Source organism: Malus domestica, chromosome 14 (genome assembly GCF_042453785.1).
Source record: "Malus domestica chromosome 14, GDT2T_hap1".
Taxonomy (NCBI): domain Eukaryota; kingdom Viridiplantae; phylum Streptophyta; class Magnoliopsida; order Rosales; family Rosaceae; genus Malus; species Malus domestica.
The window spans coordinates 25,656,329-25,682,202 of record NC_091674.1 but is presented as its reverse complement, the minus strand read 5'-3'; the positions used below and the strand labels follow the sequence as shown (position 1 = coordinate 25,682,202).

Genomic DNA, 25,874 nt, shown 5'->3' with positions numbered 1-25,874 from the left:
AGTAGGTACTTTTATTTTCAAATGTACCATAAGTTTTAAATACATTTTTTATATAACTATGCATAAAATTTTAACATATTAATGAAGTTTTCTTTAAAAGTATTAATGACTTTTTTAATGAAGAAATTGACTAACTAAATATAATAACATAAATAAAAGTTTACTCTTTTTTTTTAACAAACAATAGTATTCACACTAAGCTCATTATGAAGCTTAGTTAACTCCCATGCCCCTTTAGTGTATAGATAATATCATTTGTTAAAAAAAATAGTATCTACACTATGGGGGGTGAGAGAGTGGGCTAAATCTTATAATGAGATTGCCATAATAATATGGTCCAACTTCACCTTGACGAGAATCAAGCATAAGTGTGAACACGGAAAATTCCTGAAACGAAAGAGACAAGAACAACGTGCACAAACAAAATATTTGTGTTTGATGATTTTGGGTTACAATCTCTCTCTATTTTGATCCTCTGATTCGATCTCCGTAAGGTGTTGATTTGTGGATGTTTCGTTGATCCAAGGGCCGTCGAGGCTTGATCTTGAATGAACTGTTGGAAGTTTCTTCAAGCGGCCGTGGGCTTGATCTTTGAAGGTGGATTTGAGTGGATCTTCAAGGAGTCATTGGGGCTTGATCTTGAGGATGAGTGTTTCTTCAAGAACCGTTAAGGTTTGATCTTGAATAACGGTGATGAACGGATCTTCAAGGGCTTTTAGGCTTGATCTTGAAGAACGGTTGGATGTGTGGATTTGTTGATGTTGTTGATCCAAGGGCCGTCGGGGCTTAATCTTGGATGAACGGATGATGAACGATGGTGCTTTCTTCAAGGGCCGTCGGGGCTTGATCTTGAATTGGTGGATTGTTGATCCAAGGGCCGTCGGGGCTTGATCTTGGAAGAACGAAGAACGAAGAACACTTTCTTCGAGGGCCATCGGGGCTTGATCTTGAAGAATAATAATGAATGGATCTTCAAATGCTTTTGGGCTTGATCTTGAAGATGGATGATTGTTGATCCAAGGGCCGTCGGGGCTTGATCTTGGGATGAACAGTTGTGTGGATTTATTGATGTTGTTGATCCAAAGGGTCGTTGGGGCTTGATCTTAGGATGAACAGTTATGTGGATTTGGTGATGTTGTTGATCCAAAAGGGCCGTCGGGGCTTGATCTTAGGATGAACAGTTGTGTGGATTTGTTGATGTTATTGATCCAAAGGGCCGTTGGGGCTTGATCTTAGGATGAACAATTGTGTGGATTTGTTGATGTTGTTGATCCAAAGGACCGTTAGGGCTTGATCTTAGGATGAACAGTTATGTGGATTTGGTGATGTTGTTGATCCAAAAGGGTCGTCGGGGCTTGATCTTAGGATGAACAGTTGTATGGATTTGTTGAACACTTTCTTCAAGGGTCGTCGAGGCTTGATCTTGAATTGGTGGAAGTTCTTCAAGGGCCGTTGAGGCTTGATCTTGAAGGAGGAATTTCTTCAAGGGCCGTTGGGGCTTGATCTTGAAGGAGGATTTGACGAAGAACGAATAGGGCTTTCTTGATCCTTCGGGATTTGCTTGAATTTGGGAGGTTGGATGCTTGAAAGCTTTAGAGTTTCAAAGCTTCAAGGATTTTAGATGTGTGGGGAGTATTCTCTTCCATTTTGGGAGTAGAGAAATGTATTTGTGAATTGGTTTTCTTGATTCTTTGATGGAAGAGCCTATTTATAGGCTTTGGGAACGAATCACCACCATCCATTTGTTTTGGTGGATGTTGTAGGTGAATTTTGGTGGATGTTGTAGGTGAAACTTGGTGGATGTTTGTAGGTGAAACTTGGTGTATGATGTAGGTGAACTTAGTGTATGATGTAGGTGAAGTGAATGAAGGTTGTAATTTTAATACAATGGTCAACATTTATTTCACCAAAATTTCAATGTTTACAAATGTAATCTTAATGCAATGGCTAACATTTATGCCACCGAAATTTCAACGTCTACAATAAGACTTTTCATTTAAAAGTGAGGAGGAATATTATTAGACGGTAGTGCTAAATATTTTTAATGAGAATGAGGAATTAATTAAATTTATATTTTTAATAAAGCTACGAATTTAAAATTTTTAGATTGTAGAAAATTAGTTGTTACCTAACTTAAGTAAATAGAAAAATACTGAGTTGGCAATTGATCAAAGCATCATAATCAAATTTTGTAAAGAAACAAATGTTTAGTCTATACAAGTTAGAAAAAAATATAGAAAATTAATTACTCCTTAATTTTATTCATACTCTCCTTAGTCTCACCTAATAAAAAAATTGACCTGATAAACTACGTTATCGAAATTTTTTAATAGTATTGTCCCCTTCTCATTGCAAAAACAAAGGAGAAATAGAAATGATCAATTTTTTGCTTTTTTACCAAAGAACTTATCAATGTTATCATTTCACTGCTTTTCATAGCATATGAAGGAACATATTCACCTCTCAAATGGCATCTACCAAATCAAGGAGCATATTCAGCAAACCAAAATTATGGCAAATACGGCTTGTCTTTTCACAAGTTCGAAGCAGGGATGGGTTGGAAAAACCGAAAACCGAAAAAAGCGAATCGAAACCGAAAAAATCCAAACAAAAAAAAAACGAACCGAAGTAAGAAAATCAAACCGAACCGAAAGTTATTCGTTTGGTTTCGGTTTCGATGATTTAAAAACCAAACCAAGTTAAATATAATTAAGTTTATTTATTTATTTAATATTTGAGTGTTTATATTACAAGCTCAATTTAAGTTTAGACCCTAATTTTAAGCTTTTATTTTAGGCCAACCATTAACCCATAATCCAAGTCCTTTTTCTTCTCCCACCCAACCCTCTTCTTTCTTCCATTTTTTTCTCCCCTTCCGACCCTTTGCTTTCTTCCTTTTTTTCTCCCCACCCAACCCCCTCCCTGCATCTTCTTTCTCTTTGTTTCTTCTTGCATCCTCTTTCTCTTTCTCGTTTTTTCTTTCTTTACTTTCTTTGAAATGGAAAATGTGACGACCCGTCCCGGATTTTACATTTTTATAAATTTTAAAAATAGTGATTTTACAAAAATGCCCTTAGAGGCAAAGATTTTGACATACGTTGGCCATGGTTAAGAAACATAAGACTCATTCGTTAGGGTATTCTCGAAGTACTCGTCATTACGAACGCGTGGGCGCAAGCGGAATCAAAATTGGAGTTATAACGAAAAAGTTATAAACAAGCAAAGTTGGGGGTGAAATTATCATTTGATAATAATCTGGATTTCTCTAGACAATTCTGAGGTGCCACGTGGAGGGCTTGGAGAGGAAGAAATGGGCACTGCCCAATCAGAAAACAAGAAAGGAGGGAAAGGAAAAGGAGAGAGAAACGGGGGAAAAGAGGAAACAAGTTCCCTCAACTAGCGTGACCCGTGTAAACCGACCCATTTCTCCATATTTTCTGGTGGTTTTCCACGGGATTTCCCACGAATTGGATCAAGACACCACTCCCAATCATCGCCTAGTCCTTTCCTCTCCCATTTCTACCCAAATTTGGAAAGGATTTGGTTGTAAATTACCGAATAACCCGTGGGGGTACCGCGAGACCCTTGCTCGGGATCCACCAATTGTAAAACCATCTCCTTCAATTACCACCCCTAGAACACTCCCCTAGAACCCAGGAACAAAGCCCAAGGGTTTGTGGAGGCGTCGGAGTGAGTATGGAAGTCAAATTGAAGGCCACCCTCTATATGGTTTCCGACATATTTTTGTGGAATTGGGGCTTTTCCAGGCCAAATTGGCCTTAGTCACAAGTATGAAAGTTTCTCCGTTCATTGAGATCTTCATTTTTGTAAATTTTGGTAATTTTTGGAAATAGTTGGATTTTCCAACGAGTTGGGGCTGCCGACCGCCACCCACAGCGGTGCGTGGCCAGAGGGCCGTCAATGCTATTTTTAGGTTAAATTAGATGCCTTAAGTTCAATTTTGATAATTGTATGACAAAGTTTGATTGTTTGACCCTAAATTCTCAACGATACGTTAATGGGTCCTTATATGAATTGACGATCCGACCGTTGGATCGTCATAAAACTTTAATAGGTTATTATTTGTAATATTTGAGGAATGTAAGAACTTACAGATTGGGAATCCAACATATGGATCTTCCTGAATTGGATTTGTAATTTCATAAAATAAAACGTTCACCGCCACTTGGTTTTGGCAATTGACGGAGATCCAACCGTTGGATCATTCCGAAACTTTAGTGTGTTATTCTAGAAACATAATATGTATCTTTGGAAGTTACGGATCAAAAATCCAAGTCGATCTCTCGGATTGAGTTACGTAGGGTTGTGGATAATGTTGCATGATGCTGCGGATGCCTAGGTAAGCTACAGGTTAGTACATTATGATGTTAGTGGTTGTGATGTATATGGTTATGTTTGGATGCACGTAGAGCCCATTGTCCTGCACAACGATGTTAGTGCTCCACCCGTGGCCAGGGCCTAGCTTTCACATGATCGTTCACCTTCCGCACCACATGCTCACTTTGGATCCAAGGCAGGTACCAGCCTGTCGTACATACCATATTCGGTGATTACGACTCATAGGTGACTTGCGATAATTCGCACAGCCTTCACGTATTTGTAGCACTCGAACGTACTTATTTACACCAGTCTGTCGTACATATCACATTCGTGTGCAGGTTTAGAGTCGTACATGTCACATTAGGTGACTTCAGCTAGATTGATGAGCAGTAGGTTCAGCCGTACAAGTCACGTTAGGTGACTCCGGCTGACATATCATTTTATGTTGATTTATTTCACCTGGCTTACATATTTATTGCTGCGATAGTTGGCATGGCATATACTTTGTTTCCATTGCTTTCGAGACTGATTTCTATATACATATGTAGTACTATTTTTTGAGAAATTATACGGGTTTTACGGTGAGGAGTTATTATATTTCTAAAGAGAAAGATGTTTTCAAAAACTTTGTTTCTGCCCACTCACATTTTCTGTTTTGCGCCCCTCCACGTTTTAGCTACTGAAGGTTCGTATCGATGAGGAATCTTGGTGAATCTTAGTATAAGTGGCTACCTCTAAGGGTATGATATTTACCCACACTACTGTACTTTACTTATGCTCTGACGACACATGTGAAGAGGGTACATACCCGCTTACCAGCGAACTCTGGTATTTAGGCACTTTTAGGTTTAAATTTACTCACATTTTCCATATAACTACACTTTATGTCTTCGTCACCTTCCAAGTGTCAGCCAACACAGCTTGATTCACAGTCCTAATGGACATTTCGGGTCGGGGTGTGTCAGAAAAACTGTAAGCAAAGTTGTAGAGCATAGACCAATTTTCAAATTTAAAAAAAAAGGTCTTATAAAAAAACCGAATCGAACCGAAACTGAGTCGAAAAAAACCGAACCAAAATTAAACCGAACCGAATAAAAACGAAAAAAAATTGAACCAAAGCGAAATTTCGGTTTGGTTTCGGTTTTGTCAAAAAACCGAATTAATTGAAACCGAACCCACCCTTAGTTCGAAGAAACAAGATAGTCACAAATCTTAGGGCTTATTTGGTATCTTATTAAAGAAAATTCATCATTTCTCAAAACAATTCTTAAGAACATCTCTTGAAAACAATTTTCTTTAAGACTAAAAAACTTGTTTGATATGAGATTAAAAAAATTTAAACCTTAAAACTTAAACTAGACAAAGATATCCAAAAAGAAGGATCGCAGTGGAAGGAGAAAGAGAATAGATGATGGAAGAAAGTAAGGGAAGATCGGAGGAGAGAGAAAGAATAGGAGATTAGAGGAGAGAGAAAGAATAGAAATGATGAAAGGATATAGAGAGAATGGGAGATTTTTCAGTGTGACCGTCACACGGGGTGGTACATCACATGTTATGACATAAGTAGTGAGATATGTGTCTCAAAAAGTTAATAACTTAAAAAATATAATTTTTCACTACTTACATAAAAACACGTGGTGTACCACCCGTGTTCTCGTCACAATTAAAAATTTCGCTAGAAAGAAGAGATAGGATTGGAGGAGAGAGAAAGAAGATGAAAAAAAATAGAAGAAGGAAAGAGAGATTTAGAGTGAGAGGGGAGGAGAGAGAGAAAAGAAATGAGTGGGTATTTAGTTTAAAATTTTTATGGTAAATTACACAAAACTACTTCAACTATTTGTCTCACGACACTTTCATACCTCATCTTTTTAAAATGACAATGTCATACCTCATCTTACGAATTTGTGCCAATGCCATACCTTTGTCAGTTTTTCTATTAACTTCTCAGTTAAGTGCTGACGTGCTACAATTTTTAATAATTAAAAATTAAAAAATTACTTATTTTTTTTATATATTAAATCTCTCTCTTTCTCTCCACCCCATTCTCTCTCGCCTCTTTCTCTTCTCTGCATCCCCAAAACCCCTTCCCACCAGTCCCCCCAACCTCTTCCCACCCGTCCCCCCCAACCTTCCTCCACCACCCTCTTTCTCCCCTTAGCTCTCTCGCCTTTCCCTCTCTTCTCCACCGTAGTCTCCTTCCTCCCCACTTCTCTCTCTCACCGTGCCTAGAACCCCCAAACCCACCTGGGTTTTTTCATTCGCCATCTTATTTCCTCCCATATTCTCTCTCCCTTTCTCCCTTTCACGTTGCAACAGCAGCCTCATCCCCCGACCTTGACAGCTCTCCCTCTTTCCCCTTCTCCTTAACAGCTTCGGAGACGGCAAACGACGATGGATCGGCCATGGGCAATGAAGTGGGAAAGGGAAGCGGGTCGGAGCTTGCAGGTAGATCCGAGAAATGAGGGCGGATGAAAAAATCCAGGAGGGTTTAGGGGGTTCTGGGCACGGCGAGAGAGATAAGTGGGGAGCAAGTAGACTTCGGGTGGGTTAGGGGTGGATTAGGGGTGGATCCTCCATACTTGCCCAGAGAGAGAGAAGAGAAAGAGGCAGAAGAGAGAGAAAGAAAGAGAGAGGAAAAAGAGAAGGTGGTGGAGGAAGGTTGGGGGACGAGTAGGAAGGGGTCGGGGGGGGGTCGGGTGGAAAGGGGTTTTGGGAATGCAGAGAAGAGAGAGAGGCGAGAGAGAGGGGAGAGAGAGAGGAGAGATAAAGAGATTTAATATAAAAAAATAATTTTTAATTTTTTTAATTTTTAATTAGGGTAAAAGACTATTTACTACCCTTATGTTTCGTGGTTTTCAACATTTAGTACATCAAGTTTTTTTCGTCTCAGAGTCATACTTAAAGTGTAAATTTTGGGACTGTCTCATACATTCGTTAGTCAAACTGTTAAGTCTCCCGTTAACTGTGACGTGGCGCCCATGTGGACAATGACTGGGCGCCACGTGGAAATTAAAAAAAAAAATATATATATATATATAAACCTTCATCTTCCCCAGATTCGGAGGAATAAGAAGAAGAAGAAGAAGGGGAAGGAAAAGGAAGAAAAAGAAGAAGGGGAAGGAAGAAGGAGAAAAGAATAAGGAGAAGAAAGAGGAAGAAGAAAAAAAAGTTGCAGATTCAGAGGAAGAAGAAGAAGAAGAAGAAGGCAGAAGAAGAAAAGAAAAAACCGAATCTGCAACCCAGATTCGGAGGAAGAAGAAGAAGAGGAAGGAAGAAGAAGGAGGGAGAAGGAAGAAGAAAAAAAAAACCGAATTTGCAACCCAGATTCGGAGGAAGAAGAAGAAGAAGGAAGAAGAAGGAGGGAGAAGAAAGAAGAAGAAAAAAAAAAACCGAATCTGCAACCCAGAAGAAGAAGAAGAAGAAGAAGAAGAAGAAGAAGAAGAAGAAGAAGAAGGAGAAGGAGAAGGAGAAGGAGAAGGAGAAGGAGAAGGAGAAGGAGAAGGAGAAGGAGAAGGAGAAGGAAGGAGAAGGAGAAGGAGAAGGAGAAGGAGAAGGAGAAGGAGAAGGAGAAGGAAGGAGGAAGGAGAAGGAAGAAGGAGGAAGAAGATTAAAAAAAAAAAAAAACCTTCATCTTCCCCAGATTTGGAGGAAGAAGAAGAAGAAGAAGAAGGAAGAAGGAAGAAGGAAGAAGGAAGAATGAGGAGGAAGAAGAAAAGAAAAAGTTGCAGATTCGGAGGAAGAAGAAGAAGAAGAAGAAAAAAAAAGAAAAAAAAACCATGGATGACACGTGGCACCCAACCATTGTCCACATGGGCGCCGCGTCACAATTAAAGGTATATTTAACAGTTTGACTAACGGATGTATGAAACTGTCCCAAAATTTACACTTTAGGTATGACTCTGGACAAAAAAAAACTTGATGTACTAAATGTTGAAAACCATAAAATATAAGGGTAGTAAACAGTCTTTTACCCTTTTAATTATTAAAAATTGTAGTCACGTCAGCACTTAACGGAGAAATTAATAGAAAAACTGACGGAAGTATGACATTGGTACAAATTCGTAAAATGAGGTATTACATTGTCATTTTAAAAATATGAGGTATGAAAGTGTCGTGAGACCAATAGTTGAGGTAGTTTTGTGTAATTTACCCAAAATTTTAAAAACTCATTTTTGGTGTTTTAGAGAATAAGCTATATTTTTAAGTTAGTTTTGCGTTCAATTTAAAAAATAGTCATACCAACCAAATTTTTAATGCCTAAAATTGGAAAAGTGTTTTTGAGTTAAAAAAATTGGATTCAAGTAGAGTATTAAACAGACCCTTAATGGTTTCCTCACACTTATTTTCATGTATTCCTTTAAGTTCTTTTAGCATATGGATTGAATAAATAAAAAATATATATTTGGACAAAAGAAAAGTGCAAACAGAAAAACGAGTGTGTGAAAACACTATCCTATTCAAAATGCATGTCCGCATCATCGTGTACAAGAACAATAGTGAGAGTTCAAAAACACTGCTGCATGAGAAAGGTTTTACCATAGCAGATACAAAACTTTTACCAACTTCAACCGTTACTGTCTGAGACAAAAGAACTAATCCATTACTAAATTTATGTGTAGTAGTTTCAGTTCTTCCTCTTCCAAAAACGAACAGCAAACAATTTCGTTGAACGAAAATTGCGTCCGTTTGACAAAACTAGCAGATATCTAGGAAATGATTTCCCTTTTGTTTCTTGTAAGGAGATCAAATTGAGAATCTCTCTTCTATATCAATTTACAGTTTAACAGATATTGGTCCTCACTTTGGTCCAAAACCAAACCACTGTGCCAGGAAGAACTTATTCTTTTTTCGGGAGGCATCAGGTGCTGCTTTTGCAGGTGAAGGGGCTTTGACAGGCGAAGAACTTGGTTTAGCTACAACAGAAAAGATGTGAAAGATTTAGGGATAAAGGAAATGTAATAAAACTTTCGAAAGTATTGTAAAATTATCAATAGATTATACACAGGTCCGTTTGGAACTGTGATTACGTTGGAAGCACTTGTACTCACCAACGTTTATGCTGGGAATGACACATCAAAACTTTTATTATGAAACCAAGTGCTCAAAACTTTTATCAAATCTATCATTATGAAACCAATTGCTTTTTGGAAAGTACTTTTGATAGTTAGAAGTGTTTTTTATAGCTAGAAAAGCGGTTTTAACTGCAATCTAACCTAATTTTGGTGAAACCCCCTTTGCATTTCTTGCATCGTTAGGACTCTTGTCTGAGTTTTGGATGGTGGGTTGGTTGCGGGAAATAGAGGTTGATTTTCGCTCGGAAACCTTCTGCTCCACAAGTTCTCTGCTCTCACCCCCACCTGAAATCGTCACAAGTAGAGCTAAAGGCTGTCAAGGGTCATAACCCTAATGTGCAACCACAGGTATAGTCACAAAAATAGTAAGTTTACTTTCATTAGGAGGCTTCCCATAATTTTTCCGCAAAGCTTCAAGAAAGGAATCATCTCTTTGGTCCTGTGTCACTGATAGAGATAACCAAAAGAACATTTACTAGACATGTACAAGAAACACATTCTCGTCGATGATCTAGAGAGCGAAAACAAAAGGCGTACTTACATTGATCAAAAAGTGAATTCCGGTAATTGGAGGCTAAGCCAACCAGTAGCAACTGAACTGCCTCGGCGTCTCTTGTCATGGACAGTTGAAGGGACGGCTTCAAATTTTGAGTGTCTAACAAAATACCTGCAAGCTGCAACAGTGAAAGTGACTGAAAATCCTAATCCAAGTTCAAACAAAAGAATTAAAAGCGTTTTTTGACGACTAAAAGTTTTGTGATTTACCAAAAGTTTCTTCAGCAAAGGGCTTTCAAGTAGATCATAGGCATCTTCACAGTAATTATCTGTCAGAATGGTGCATTGAGATCCAACCTAATAAAGAAAGATGCACAATACACATGTATTAGTTCACGTCTTGTGTCTAAGTGCAGTTTTGCTAGAAAATAGAGCTGAAAGTACACTAAACATATAATATAAAATTAAAAAACACTAAACCGTGGTTTATATACAGCTTATTGTAAGTCTTGTATCGCCGGATTCTATTTTTCACTCAAAATTTGTAACCGCATAATCTACCTAACATGTATGTTCCAATTACCTCGCCATTGTTTGTCAGAACATCTTGTCCGACCACAAGAATGTTTAATTTCCCGGCCATCATTAGACTCTCCAAGTCCACCTGAAACCAAATTGGATCAACAAAAATCCCCAAATTATGAAAAATATTTGTTGTGTGCATATATATATATATATATAGAGAGAGAGAGAGAGAGAGAGCATTGCAAAAGAAGATACACACACACACATTATATATACTATCCTCTTGCCACACGCATACGCGTGTGACAATTGACCTTTTTATATTAGACCATGTTTCGTTTTTTAATTTTTTTTATTTAAATAGCTAATTTATATTTTATTAAAAATCATTAAAAAATGAAGCAAAAACATGAAACCTAACCACCTACTAACATGGGAGGTTTTTTTATTTTCTAAAGTTTTAAATTATATTCATTGAAAATTAAAAAGTGGTGAATCAATTAAACTTTTTTTGGTTCAATTGTAATTTTTGAAATTCTTAAAGGGCAATCTATGGCGTTTTGAATGTTTCACCCTTACAGGGTGCTCACTTTATATATATATATATATCTATCTATATATATATATATATATATATATATATATATAGATATATATATAGATATAGATAAAGGAATTGAAGTACCTCATCGGCAAAGAGCAATGAGGTGGCATCAAGGCCAACATGGTGAAATAGCCAAGCAGCCTCTCTTTGTTTCCACATCCTCCCTCTCTTCACATTCATCACTGGAACCACCACATACTCCTCTTCCTCCCCATTCCCTTTGCTCTTACTTTCCTTCTTCACCCTGTTCTCAAGCAACCATGCATAACATACTGCTGCTACCATTGTACTTGTACCTACATTTCCAATTTTATCAATATGGTGACATCTCATTAGACTTCTAATTAAAGATTTGCGATATTAATTTGTAAACAAATATATAATATGAGCACTTCACAAAGCATTTTTTATTTTATCGCAAGGAACTGTAGACCATATTAGTTAACTGAAACGATAATTTACGTAGCAAGTATGGTTACTATTGTACCACTCCTACTGCGATTTAGAAATGTGATTTCTTTAGCATGATTTATTGAAACTTGAAATAGCTTACTATTCGAGGTGTCCGAAAGTACGATTTTAGCCTTGGAATTAACTTGGCCATCCAATACTTTCTCAACCCTAGTCCTTTGCACTTTGAGAAACCTATTAAGGTAAAAGTCTTGGGCTTGGGCTTCATTTTGGGCTGCATCATTAGGCCATCCAATTACATTGGGCCTTGAGATACTCTTCTCAATGGAACAAGTAGACGACGATATGGACCTACGATGGGCCGACGGGACAAGATTTTTAGGCGGAGAGAGCACATGGGCGTCAGGCAACGGTGTTGGGCTTTGGAATGTCCGTCGAGAAGGGATCGGGATCCCATGCGGTCGAGGAGAGGAGGGATCGTTTTGGAACCGCGACCTGCGGCTCACCGGTTGACGGGGAACGATTGTTTGGGCTGCAGGCCCAGGATTGAGTTGTTGGGCCTGAGGGGGATTGGGTTGTTGGGCCTGAGGGGGATTGGGTTGTTGGGCCCGAGGGGGATTGGAGTTGGGCTTGAGGATGTTGGAAAACCATTTATGCACCGCAGAAGCCGGCGAAATTTCCGCTTGAGACGCTGGTGATGTGGGCGAGTCAGGGGGCGGCACGTCAGACTTGTTTCGGGAGTGCTTGGCTGACTTGGATAGAATCTCGCCACTAAAACTCTCCGCCGCGCGGTACCTGTTTTCGCCAAAACAAGGTATAGTTTGAATTTTCACTTTCGATCGTATGATCGTCTTCATTCTTTTTGACAAATACGATATTCTAAATTATTATAATCTACAAAAAGATAAATTTGAACTTCGATGTAAGAGGACAAACACACTACCTTCTGGCGGACCTAGACATTGCGTCCCGCCGATCTAGGGCGGAAGAGAGCGACAATCTTGGGTTAACTTGACCCTGTGGACCTGCTGCGAACCGTGGTGAGCCAGCAGCGAGTCGAGAGGGCGAGTCACTCCGAGTCGGGGACGAGGCAACAATACGCCTCGCCTCTTGTAACCACTCCTGAGTCATTTTGCTAGTAGGCGTAGTGGGTGTGGTGGATCTGGGGCTGTCATCATCTTCGTCGTCCATGTCGTCTCCAGTCAGGTTATACGACTTGTTCTCGACCTTCACGGTGCCGAAGAACATGTCGTTCATGAAGTCCGTGAGGTCCGCCACTTGTTGGGGTTTATTACGGTGGACCTCTGCGGCAACCGGTTGTTGCTGCTTAATATCGTGCTGCATGGCTAAAAGCGGCCCCCCGTTTCTGGTTTCTCTGCCGAATCTTCTCCTTTCCATGGCTGTTAATTTCTCAGCTCGGAGTCGTCTCTCTTGTGTTTGGAGTTGGAGATTTGTATATAAATATGGAATGTTTTCGTTGGATTGGACATGGAGAGAGTACCAAGGAAAGTTTGAACGTTTTGGCCGGCTTTTTCCGGTCACTGTCTCTTGCTTTGTATTTGTGGGGCGTGTATAATATGTATGCCAAACTCTGCTGGCAAAACTGTTTGCGTATTTGTCTCATACAAATACTTTTTTTTTATTGGTAGTTTAATTTCTTACTATTTCATTGATCATGCTCAAAATACTTCAAAGGAGTAGAATTCTCTTCTTTCCAAAATTTCTTTTTCTTTGGTCACTACCTATTTGAACAGTCACAATTAAGCTACGTTAACATCTTATATTGACTGCTTTATAAAGAGAAAAGTGAGAGAGAAGAGAAAGGGAGAAGAGAGGATCTTACTCCACATCAAATTATTAAAATAAAAAGGGAATTGCTAGCAAGACCCGCCCAAAAATCGACTCTGCAAAGACTCGCTAGCCACTTAGCTTTTTGACCCCTATTGAATTCCAACTAGGGCCGATGTCTTAAATAAAACAAAAAAAAAATATACAAATTGTTCATCAATCCTGTAAGAATTTTGTACTTCAAATTATTAAAACATTTGTTTCTGCACTCAGAAATTGAGGCATCAAAAGAACCTATTATAACTTTCAAGTAATATTTGGCTTCCATGAACAATAGATTGATGAAACTGCGATGCTACCAATTTATAACTTTAAGTTTGCGTTTGGTATGTGAAAAGAAATAATTTTTCATGTCTTTTTTTAGGAGAAGGGAAATGCAAATTCTTTTGTTATGTTTGGTTACAATAGCAATGTATGTAGGCATGGAATATCACCCTTTTGGGATATAATGAGCACTTCTAATTGACAATGAGGATATGTTTATCATAAAATTATATCAATACCAACAACGGGTGGAGGAATTCACTTTCCCCCTAATTTCTCATGGGCCAGGAAATTATTTTCAAGCCCGGACTTGCCAAATATGAGAAAACCCTTCTCATTCCCGAGCATACCAAACGCAACCGAAGAGTTGTTTTTGTCAAATTCTAAATATGTGGACCAAATTGCTATATGACCTAAACCACTGGGGTCCAAAATGTAATTAACTAAAAAAATTAATGCTGCGCACCTTTTTTGTGTTTATGACAAACATGTTCAAACTTTGTTTTTGTGAACAAGCTGAAACGAATATCCTTTGGTGATTTTACATACGCTTTATAATATATGTATTTTTTAACGTAGGGGAAATGAAATGAGAGGACTGAGAATTGCACTTATTTTTAGTAATTCCAAGTATTTATCAAAAGTTGGGGAAGAAAAATATATAGGAAACCCACTTAAAATGGGGAATCAAACTCTTTAAACTTCCGAATTTGAATTCTTTATATTGATTTAGTATTTGGATTCCTCGAAATCAAGCCCATTAGGAATCCAATTTTGTACCAATATTAGCCCATGGTTTTGGCTAATTTCAAAACTCTCCTTGTAGTTTTAGCCCAACTCCAATGAACAGTCCTGTAGCCTCCAACAGACCCATCTCTCCTTCCCAATTTCCGTTGGAGAAGCTTCAACACGAAGCAATTATGAATTTACCTCATTCTAACTCCTCCTCAATGCAACCGCTCTTGTTCTGATTATGAATTAGTAGACAAGCTAGTAATGTCACTGAAAACTTTGAGAACCATTAGGATGATATAGTCCACAACATTAGCTTCTATATTGGCTTCTCGGAAGATAAGCATGAACAATAGTTATGAAAACTTACCGTTGAGGTAGTTGATAAAACCATCAAAACATGTTTAAGGCCTCTTGCAAAACTAGAAAAATATCATGAGCTTGTGACAAAACCATCAAAACATGTTCAAACTTGCACTACTTATGTGAAGGAGATGTTGATCCATGTTCAAACAATTAGTATAATTTATGGGGCCTAATATATCCATTAACAATGGTCATATGGGGCTTTAAATATTTTAGCCCACCATAAATGGAAAGAGATCCTTTCCAGATCTCTTTCACCAAGGTCATTGGATCAAGTGATACGGACTCTTGAAACTTGATCTAACGGTTAAAATTATATAACTTTTAAAAAGGGCCTCTGTTTTTAGTCGTTGGATCAAATTTCAAGGGCTCGGATCACTTGATCCGGTGACCTTGGTGGAAGAGATCCAGAGATGATCTCTTTCCTTTATAAACTCTATAAATATTTAACACCTACTTGATTGGGGCTGGCTTCAAGAAACATCTGCTCCACTTTTGTGGCAATTCTTATATGAAATATGATTAATATATACATATTTTTGTTTTTGTTATTGTATTTAATTAAAATGACGTATTTGTTCTCAACTTTCACGTATCTGTTATAAATTAAATAGTCTGTCTATCTGAACGTATCATTTTACAGTGCTTATTTCATTCTTTTTTATAAATAAAGAAAATAATTAATCATGAGTGACCAACACCACTAGAAGTCATAGAATTTAAACTCTAACAAGACATATATGAACCGTCAACTCAAAAAGGGTCATCTCTAAAAATTCACCCACAAATGACCCAAATTGATCAAAAGGGTCATTCTCTAGATTCACCTACAAATGACCTATAGTGATTACATTTATTCAAAAAAATCTTTAATTATTTTAATCCTTCTCATTGATCCTAGAATCTAATTAAAGAGAAAAATATGTTAATCTCATCTTATGCTTGCATAAGCTGTATTAAAGTTTGATCATGGATATAATCTCTTAAACTAATTTGCGAAATCATGAAGCAATTTCGTTGACTTTGGATTGAAGAAAAGTACATGGTTGACTCCTTTCAATAATCGTGTGCTTAAACATCTTTTGATTGTCTCACTTGGTTGCAGAGTTTGTTTGAATATTAAAATTGGAGGCTTTCTGCCACTTAACAGCTATGCACGCTATAACATTCAATTTAGCTATCATGACTCTAAAAGTATTCAAATTAATATTATATAGTATGGAGTTTATCAGATCACCACGTTGGTTTGGAAGTGCTTATGTAAGAATCAATTTTTACTCATAAACTATTCTTGATTTTTATTGGAACCACAACAAATTTTTATCAACGGAAATGGTTTATGCACACATTTTTATTTTGGTGCACAACTTTTTTTTAAGTACAACGGAAAGGTTGTTTTTTTTGTGATAAAAAAATCATGATTTGAGTCGTCAAAACATCTTTTTTACGACAATGCATGATAAACGATGTTGCTCATAAGCACACGTAGTTATCAAAAAGCGAGCAATTTAGTTTCTCCAAAAAAAAAAGGCAAACTTTAACCTATTTCCTATAATTGCAAAGAGATTTAATTTTCACACACCTATTTTAATCTCTCAAATAATTCTTTTTATTTTTAATTATTTAACCAATAAAATTAACCAGCAAAATGTGTGTTTATCGTTTCTTAATCTGAACTCTTGCCACCCACTTGGTGATTCATTTTTTTTTTGGTCAAGGGGAAGATTTTATTCCAACAAAAACACAAACTTAGAAACGGACCTAAGCAGAAAGAAAAAAATAATAGAAACAGAGAATGAGCCCAAAAGCCCAAAACCAAAGAACATTCAAGAAGCACCCACTGCCTTCTCCACCGATGATCCAAGGAACTGCCAGCCAGCCGATTCTCCGACCACCGCCGATCATCTCCTTCATTGACGTCTCCTGTGCACAACCATAAGTTAAGGGTAATCGGCATCCAAGCGAAAGAGGCCAATCACCAGGTGGAAGCTCAGAACAAGTCTCAAGCAACAATGTCGCAAACGGAAAACACAAAGGAGAGCGTGATGGTTTGGAAAATATCGGAGCCGGTGCAAGCGTCGAAACTCTACACACGAACTCGACAGAGGACATGGCTGAAAAACGAAGCAAGGAAGAACCAGGAATAAGAAAACCCACGGAGTTGGAGGAATTGGATAGGCCGAATTGAAAATTGAGGAGAACCAACAATAGATGCAGGAAGAAAAGAAGGAGAAAAGAGAGAAAAGGACACAACACCTGACCCCAACCGAAGCTAAGGCTGATGCCACCAAAGAGTTTGGAAGAAGGTCTCACATAAGCATTTTCACAACGGAGAGAAAGAAACTCTCACGTGAGAGAGAGTATGAAATTGCAATTTATTTTCCCACCCGAAAAGTGTTTTTGAGCGGTTACTTGGTGATTCGTTTTGTTTGCCCTTTACAAGACATAGAGGACAAAGAGGAAGAAGACGTTGGGCCACCATGTATTGCATATCTTCTCTTATCACCTTCCACCACAACTTGGAACAAATTAAAAAAAAAAATTAAACCTACACAAAGTCAATCTATAAACAAAACCCCAAACACATCCAGCCCAGAAACCTTGTTATCTCAATACTCTAATACCCAAAAATTATACAAAAAAACTCACAACCCCACCCTTTCAGTGCACTTTAAGGCCATTTTATCATAGTGAGAATCCTCTCCGAATCCTCTTTGGGAGTATCCAGATGATCTTTTAATCGTATCAGTTCATCATAAATTGTACGGTCAATTTTTATCAGGTACTATTTGTGTTTAATTTTAAATAAAATTTTAAAATGATTTCTGACAACACGATGTAATGAATGAACAAAATTAGAGGATTCCCGGTATCCTCACAAAGTGGATCAAGAGAGAATCCTCATTCATTTAACATTCCCATCACATATTTAAACGATTTTTTTCCTAAAATATCCGCATGTTTTGGATCCCTAATCTCACATATTCCAGCACATACTATGGGTCTTTTGAGTCTTTCAACCTCTTCGCAAAAACCAATTTCTCACTTTTTAAATATTATTTTTTTTTAGTTTTGAATTTTGGGACTTGCATATAAAGGGAACCCTAGTGCCAGTTCATATCATCATCACCTCCAGAATCAGATTCTAAAGTGTTCTCTCCCTCTAAGATTTCAATCTTTGGGTGATCTGCAAGTAAAACTAATCAGATGGCATCTCATGGGATTCTGTTGGCTTCACTTCTTGTGCTCTCTTGCTTATCCCAAACCTCCTATGGGATTGTCCTCTTTTCTTCTCTCAAGGATAGTCTCTTTGTTACTGCTTCACACGCAGAAAACCAGGGTAAATAGTATAGATTTTTTTCTTGAAAATTTGCCAAGTTTCTGGTCCAATATCTTGTTTCTTCAATTGGGTTTCTATATATTTTCATTGCGAGTCATGAATTTTACAGTTTCCAAATTAGGAAAGGTAAACAAAATTCGACAGGGATATGATTTCCGCACTCTTTTTATCTTCTACACTCCATCCCTCTCCTCTCCTCTTCGGTTTATTCAATCAAAAGAGAATCAAAACACAAAATAAGAGGAGTGCAGAAGATAAAAACGCGAGTGTGAAAATTATTATCCATACTAAAAGTCTCCAACTTTCTAGTCCAACCTCCTTACTTTGCAACTGGGTTTTCTATATTAAATTTCTGGTCCAAAACACTTTTTTTCACTTTTTCATTAGGGCTTCTTTATGTTTTCATTGCAATTCATGAATACTAAATTGATTTCTGCACTTTTTTATCCACCGCTCAAAAGAAAACGATAGCGTGAAAATCACTACCGAAAACCTCCAACTTTTTAATCCATACTCCTAAGTCTGCAAAATTTTCTCATTTTTCCTAAATTTGCAAATTTTACACTTCCCAAAGCATGCGAAGATAAACAAATAGTCAAATACACAAAAAGTCTCCCACGTTCCTCTCCAAAAACCTAACTTCCCAACTGGGTTTTCTTTATATTTTAATTTTAATTAGCAAAATAAATCCAATATTAATCTTAATCCATGATTGTTTCGCAGTTCTGAAAGCAGGGATAGACAAGCTCACCGTTTCATGGGGGCTAAACCAGAGCTCCGAAGCCGGCACCGACTCAACCTTCAAGACCATCAAGGTCAAGTTATGCTACGCGCCGGTGAGCCAAGTCGACCGCGGGTGGAGGAAGACCGTCGACAACCTCGCCAAGGACAAGACATGCCTGTTGAAGATCGTCGAAAGGTCGTACACCAGCAAGTCCAACGACAGCGTCGAGTGGACCATCGAGCGCGACGTGCCGGGCGCCACGTACTTCGTACGCGCCTACGCCTTCAACGCCGCGGGTCAGGAGGTGGCGTATGGTCAGACTACGAACGCCAAAAAGACCGCCAACTTGTTTGTGGTGGAGGGAATCAGCGGCCGCCACATGTCGCTTGACATTGCATCGGTTGTCTTCAGTGTTTTCTCGGTTTTGTCCCTGGGTGGTTTCTTTATTGCTGAGAAGAGAAGGGCAAAGTCGTCATAAAAGTAAAATATGCATTGGTCATGTCGTCATAAGAGTAAACGCTTAAGGTTGGGGCAGGGCAAGATTTGAGTGTGCGCTAACGGTGCCACGGGCCCTTAAATTTTCTTTACATGTACAAGATATTATCAAATACCTCTTCCAGCGCCAGTAGTTTGCGCTTTCTATCTATTCGTGCATGTATTGGGTTCAACCCGTCGTGGTTCTACATTGTTTTTTTTTTTTTAATTTTTAGAAAACTAATGAAAATGATTTGAAAACTTTAAGTTTTAATCAAAAGGATAAAAAAATATTGTAAGTGAATGGTATTAGGAGCGACTTTTTAGAGTAAAAATATTTTTTTCGTTAAAGTGAACAGTATCTGGAGTGTTTCGTTATAACTTTTTTTTATTTTTGAAAAAAGACGACAACGGGTGGCAAGTTACTGTTATCCATCTCTTTCGAGAGCCGGGAGGACTCACAGAAGCATTTTAGCCTCCCCTGGCCACAAGTCTAGTTTCCACACCAGCAATGAGTTTCGAACCCAAGACCTCTAATTTTTAATTTAAAAGAAAGCCTCGTAATCACCTTTTACTACTGGGTTACCAGCTCTTGGTTTAAATCTACACAAAACATGCAACCTGTTTCAAACTGAGAATCTTTAATGATAGGAAACCCTCCTGCCCACTCAAATAAACTATTTTTGGTGTACTGATTAACCTGTAATATTTCAATTTATAGATAACAAGATTGAAAAATAAAAAATAATAAAGAAAATGCAACATTAAAAAAATGAGAGGCCTAAGTTTGAGGGTTTTGAACTTTAATCCTTAAAGAAGTTTAAAATTCAATAAAAATCTGGTGTTAGATTGAATATTGATTTTAGTCATCTAATGTGTACTTAATTCAAATTTATATTATATTATTGTTTTAATATTTAATAGATATCTGATTTAATGTCATTACATTAAAATTAATTATTATTATACACATTTTAATGTCATTACATTAAAATTAAAATCAAATTTTAATCTTATATAAGATATTTTCTTAAACTTCATCCTATTTAAAGATTAAAATCTAGTTTTCTATTTTATTTTTTACAAGAATTGACTGATATCATGAATGCTAAATTGATCTTTGACGTGTGTTAATCTCATAGTGAGATTCTCATGCATCAACGGTTAAAAAATTATGAACCATCGAAATTGTAATCTGTTTAGTTGTTCGCCACTGGTTTGAGAAGTGTGCAAGATTGGACGTGCCTCTCAACCCGCATTTTCTGTCTACTTGGAATGTACGAACATAGTGGCAATTAGTATGAAACTATTAGGTCAAAGGTTAGCTGGAAGAAATTTGTCTTAAAGAGCATTTACCTTTACACCCGAGGGACGAGAATGAGGTCCCGTGTTCGATTTACGTCTCACACAACACAGCTCGTATCAAAGTTATAGCAACAGTGCAGCTAGTGTTCGGGGAACAGACCAAGTTTTTGCAGAACAAAAATGCAAAGCAACAACACATGTAATGACAGTCAAATAGTGAATTTGTATATAGCGTTCCCATAGGAGTACAGATTACAGAACATGAGAAGCTTGCCTACTCTCCCAAATCAATGCAGAGGGAAATAATTAACAAGCCCTTTTGAGCTTCTGGCGTAACTATTATTGATAATCATACATCTCCAAATAACGTACACAAAGTTCAAAAGAATTAGTTACGAACTTCTTGATGCCGTTTATCTTGTAAGTGTGCTTGAGGATTGAATAGCATGTCTGTGCTCGCCATTCGGTCAGTACCATTGAGTGAAAGCTTATCATCATAAACATCTATGTACCCATAAGCATCTGTTCCGGGAGGGCACTCAAGGGCAGCTTCAAGAACTCTATGGTGTATTCCATGGGAATCAACTGCGTGGCCACCTTTGTGGTCGTGGCCAGCTAGGCAAACCTTCACGCAGTTGTACCGGTGTATCACACTCATGACTTCATCGTAGTTCCACAAAAGTGCTTCTTTGGTTGATACCCCGGGATCTAAAGGCAGATGGCAACAAATCACTACTTTCTGTTGCAAACTTGTTGCTTCCTGAAGGATGCCGTCTAACCATTCTAATTGTTCCTTTCCAACAGCTCCGTTGAACATAAGGAACCTTCTCTCGAGGCCCTCCAGTCCAGACGGACTGTTCTTATCTGAATTTGGATTTTTCTCTTGAAGGAATTTCAAAGCCTCGATTGTACATGGATGATCTTGAGGCCAGCCAATAGCACTGATATCATAGCCATCCAAAACAACAAATCTGAATTCTGGGGCTGGTGAAAAGTCGTAGTAGGCACGACCATCGACACTTGGAATGTTCAATATCGGAATTAATTTGTTGTGGGGAAGATTGTACAGACAATGATTACCAATCATATGATAGACGGGGCCATTGAAATTCTCAAATCCGTCAACAACTCTTCTTACAGCATTCAATGATTGGTCTTTTGGGCAAAAACCATCAACAATGTCCCCAAAATTGATCACAAATTTATGCTTCTTCTGATCATTCCATCTTTGGACGGCCCTTTGCAATACAACAATGCTATGACGATAGTATCGTGGAACACCAAGGAAAGAGCAGCCATCAGGAATATCAGCATACTGAACGTCAGAAATTACCCCAAACGAAAATAGAGGTTGATTCCCCCGCACACTTGTTAAGCCATTTGTGCTGCCCATCATGTAAGCTCGTATCACAATCCTATTAGACAGGATGAACAAAGTATTGAAGCTCGATGCATTACAAACACATTGGATGTGCAATCAAAATCTAAAGTAGATTAACTGTTATCCTCTGCCACACTGACTAAATCCATAATCAACTATGATAACCATAAATTGTTAGCAGAAGTAACGTATACGCGAAACATCTATGCAAGTTGCGAGTCCAAAACATGACCTCTCCATCATCTACATAATCCGAAATTTTTTTCATATATCTGGAAACAATTTCCAGATCAGTTTATTTGCATGCAGATTCACTCAACGAGAATGAGGATGCAACCGAAAAGCCAAGAGTTCCATCTTGTCTAAATTCGTAAGTTGCAAGCTATGTTGCACCAATACTTCAAATTTAGACAAGGGTGGGTCTCGGATACCTACACCCCCACAATACCTTACCATATCCGTAAATTGCAGGGTTCTATTTTGTTATGTTAGAAATTTGCCGTATCGGCGTACTACCCCTACCCGTATCCGTATCCGTGCAACATAGGTTGCAAGTAATTAGTTACCAAAGTTTGATACTGAATTTGTAATTGGTAACACTAATCAACCAAAAGGGTATAAATCCTAGATTTTGTATCTTTGAAAAATCTTTCAAGCATATGACCTAAACCCACACTGCATTTAACCTCAGAATCTGTCTTTGAATGCAAAATTCAGCTCCTGGGTTATTAAAATTCCAGAATTTGAGTGAACAAACCAAATCATAATTCAGACCCAAAATTACATAACAAATCAGAAGAACATGAGACAATTAACATAACACATTGCCAGCAGCTGCAACCGAAAATAAATAAATAAAAACCCATAATTCCGAATTAAACTAATCGTAATTGGGTCGACTTTTAATTGAATTTAAAATTTTAATCGCCTAATCCTCAAAATTAAATGGTACATTAGATTGTTAAAGAAATTAGAACAATGGGTTTTCTAAATTACAACAAAAATTTCAAAAGAAAAGAAGAATAACGGGGAAGATTAACGTACCAGGTGGGAGTTTATGCAGAGAGACGAGGAAGATAACCCAGTACGACGCCGTCTTATATGCAAAGACGAGGAAGTTGGAATCGGACTCGGATTTGGCTTTTGTTGGGTTACGCAAATGTGCACCCCACTTTCTTCTCTTCACACTCAATCTTCAACCAAAAGTTTTTTTTTTTTTAGGAAAACTAATAAAAAAGACTTGAAAACTTTGAGTTTTAATGATAAGGATAAAATAAATGGTAAAATAAATAGTAGCAGGATTGACTTTTTAGTGTAAAAATGTGGTTTTTCATTAAAGTGATCAGTACCGGGTGCTTTTCGTTAAAGTTTCTTTTTTTTTTTCTTTTAATTTAAAAAAAATTAAATAAATACTGAAATTATGTATAAACCCCTCGAAAGAATACAAGTTTTGTTTTGGGCAGAAGGAACCAAGACAGTACAGCACGACAAACATATGAGAAATTTTTTATTACGACGAAATCACTGATGATACATTATGTGTTTTTATACAAGTAGTAGAAAATTTTATTTTTTAAATTATTAACTTTTTAAAACATATATCTCAGTATTTGTATAATGACACATGATGTACTATGTGCCGATCATACTAAAAAATCTCTCCAAACAAACGGCTTGCGGTGTGAAAATAGTCCTTTTCATTGCTGGCGGAATTACCAGATTTGCGATTTTTCCATCTCACCACAACACCACCGACGTGGGGAAAATCACGTGGTTTATGTGGGCCCCACATTGCTCTTGTTGTTGGAGGACGTTACTGTGACATTTTAACATCATTTCTAAAGGAGTTGTCAAATTTTAAATCTAAAATTTAAATTTGAAAGCTTATGTGGTATTTGGCATCTTTTAAACTTTTGTTTTTCAACCGATATGTCAAATTTTAAATATAAAATAATAATTCATATGTATTTTCTTTGCATTGGGAATGAAAAGAAACAAAAGGATAATGCTTTAAACCAATAAAAAATTAATAAAAATCATTTAATAATTAATTAAAAAAATCTGAAGCTTCTGTCAAATTTGGCCGCAAGGGGGAGATATGTCAATCCATGTCATGCCGCTTCAGATTTAGCTTTTTGGTTGGAAAACTTTACCACTGTCTTTTGTTATCGTTATTGCTAATTTAGACAATTTGACATCTTCTTTGGAAACGCTCTAAATAGACAACGTTAATTGTTGTCTTCAATTTTGTTTTTGTGGGTAGGAAACCATGTATTTTAACTTCGAAAGTGATTTTGACACAAACGTTATTTCTAAACTTTCTAAGCAATTTTGTAACTTATTTTAGGACCTTTATTTTATATTACTATTTTCAATGATTATTTTGAACAACAATATGCAAACCACAATGTCTATCTTACTTCACTTTCTTCACACAAAATTACTAAAATTTTCAACGTACATATCGTGGTGAATAAAAGAAAATTATGGCAGGCATGAAAGCTAATCCAAAACTTAATTGCTAAAAAAGGGGTAATGTTAATATTGCACACAATTTTTGTTAAATTGATAGCTACACACAAAAATAAAAGAAAAACATATGGGACACTACCAACGCGCTTGGTAAAAAAATGTGACAAGTTCCAAGCACAAGAGTGATCAAGTGAAATGATTAACGTAGATAAATACATTTAAGTTGCGCATAGCGGCAGTAGCGCGCCGTTAATAAAAAAAAAGGTATTTCACATGTGCAAAAGCGCATGTAGAAAGGCTAGTGTATTTTAACTTCAAAAGTGATTTCAACACAATAAACATAAATAAACATAAGTGTGTATGATTAAAAAAAAAATACAAATATCATTTTCATTTGAACCTTGCCATTTTTTTTTGGGAACTTTAACGAAAAGCACCCGGTACTGTTCACTTTAACGAAAAACCACATTTTTACACTAAAAAGTCAATCCTGATACTATTCACTTTACCCTTTATTTTGTCCTTATCATTAAAACTCAAAGTTTTCAAACCCTTTTCATTAGTTTTCCTTTTTTTTTCATTGCTAATCCATTCAATGAGTCAACAGTTGTTAGGTATCGAATTGAGTATATATGTGTGTGTGTATATATATGTATATATATGTGTATATGTATATATATGTGTGTGTATATATATATTCGTAGAGCTCATTTGCATGTGCTTTTGAAATGACTGAAAATACTTTTGGTGAAAATATTTTTAGAACCAATCATTAGTAAAGATGAAAGCAAATCCTGAAAAAATACTTAAAGTGCTTCCTGGAAGAAGCACATAACTGGTGCTTCTTGTAGAAAGCACTTTAAGTATTTTTGAAACCCAAAAATATTTTTTCTAAAAGCACATCCAAACGAACCATACGTTAATTGAGCTTGAAATTAATACTAGTGGTAACTTTTTCATTAAATTAGTTGGTGAAAATTTTTATTATAATATTTAGTTTTCAAATGTGAATGGAAAATTTTCTAGTTGTCACCGTTTCATTCAAACGGTTTTGTTGTTTGAAATTATGGTTGGTGTCAACCTTTCTGAAGAGGTGGGATCATCCATCGTAGAGGATGCAATGCATGGTTTTGTTGTTTAAAATTACGGCTGGTGTCAACCTTTCTGAATAGGTTGGTTCACCTTACCTTTTGATTAGTTGTATACCTTAATAATAAAAAGGTGCCGGTTTAAAGCCAATAGACACATAATTTAAGAAAGAGTGACATGAGTTTTATATAAACCCAAGCACACTCCACTCTTAAATAATGAAGTTTTCATAGAATTAGAGTTAATTTTTATTCTTGAGAAATGGAGTTTTTCCACTATGTTTTTTCATTCATTATTTCTTTGTCAAATTTTAAGTTGTGTCTTGAGAGTACAAAATATATAAAAAAAAGTTCGTTAGAGTCCTAAGATTGTGGTGCTTCGACTTCGGATTATGTATTGTTGAATCTTGGGAGACGTACGTCTCCCACAAG

General features: G+C 37.0%; 4 protein-coding genes across 4 annotated transcripts; 1 reads left to right on the top strand and 3 right to left on the bottom strand.

Moving 5' to 3' along the window:
• Positions 1-9,031: 9,031 nt before the first annotated feature.
• Positions 9,032-11,382, bottom strand: LOC108175332 (uncharacterized). The gene is made up of 7 exons (XM_017337496.3): positions 11,119-11,382; positions 10,492-10,572; positions 10,179-10,265; positions 9,955-10,087; positions 9,789-9,860; positions 9,555-9,698; positions 9,032-9,254 (listed from the first exon to the last, which is right to left on the bottom strand). Exons 1-7 carry the CDS (start codon positions 11,368-11,370, stop codon positions 9,139-9,141), a joined length of 885 nt encoding a protein of 294 aa, XP_017192985.3. The 5' UTR covers positions 11,371-11,382; the 3' UTR covers positions 9,032-9,138.
• A 113-nt stretch (positions 11,383-11,495) lies between these two features.
• Positions 11,496-13,014, bottom strand: LOC139191251 (uncharacterized). Its single transcript, XM_070811829.1, has 2 exons — positions 12,392-13,014; positions 11,496-12,243 (listed from the first exon to the last, which is right to left on the bottom strand). Exons 1-2 carry the CDS (start codon positions 12,844-12,846, stop codon positions 11,496-11,498), a joined length of 1,203 nt encoding a protein of 400 aa, XP_070667930.1. The 5' UTR covers positions 12,847-13,014.
• A 4,590-nt stretch (positions 13,015-17,604) lies between these two features.
• On the top strand, positions 17,605-19,390 carry LOC103455069 (high-affinity nitrate transporter 3.2-like). The gene is made up of 2 exons (XM_008394660.4): positions 17,605-17,998; positions 18,722-19,390. Exons 1-2 carry the CDS (start codon positions 17,866-17,868, stop codon positions 19,198-19,200), a joined length of 612 nt encoding a protein of 203 aa, XP_008392882.2. The 5' UTR covers positions 17,605-17,865; the 3' UTR covers positions 19,201-19,390.
• Positions 19,391-20,704: 1,314 nt separating this feature from the next.
• On the bottom strand, positions 20,705-23,086 carry LOC103455068 (manganese-dependent ADP-ribose/CDP-alcohol diphosphatase). The gene is made up of 2 exons (XM_008394659.4): positions 22,927-23,086; positions 20,705-21,916 (listed from the first exon to the last, which is right to left on the bottom strand). The coding sequence occupies exon 2, from the start codon at positions 21,895-21,897 to the stop codon at positions 20,890-20,892; it is 1,008 nt and encodes a 335-aa protein (XP_008392881.2). The 5' UTR covers positions 21,898-21,916; positions 22,927-23,086; the 3' UTR covers positions 20,705-20,889.
• Between the last annotated feature and the right edge of the window lie 2,788 nt (positions 23,087-25,874).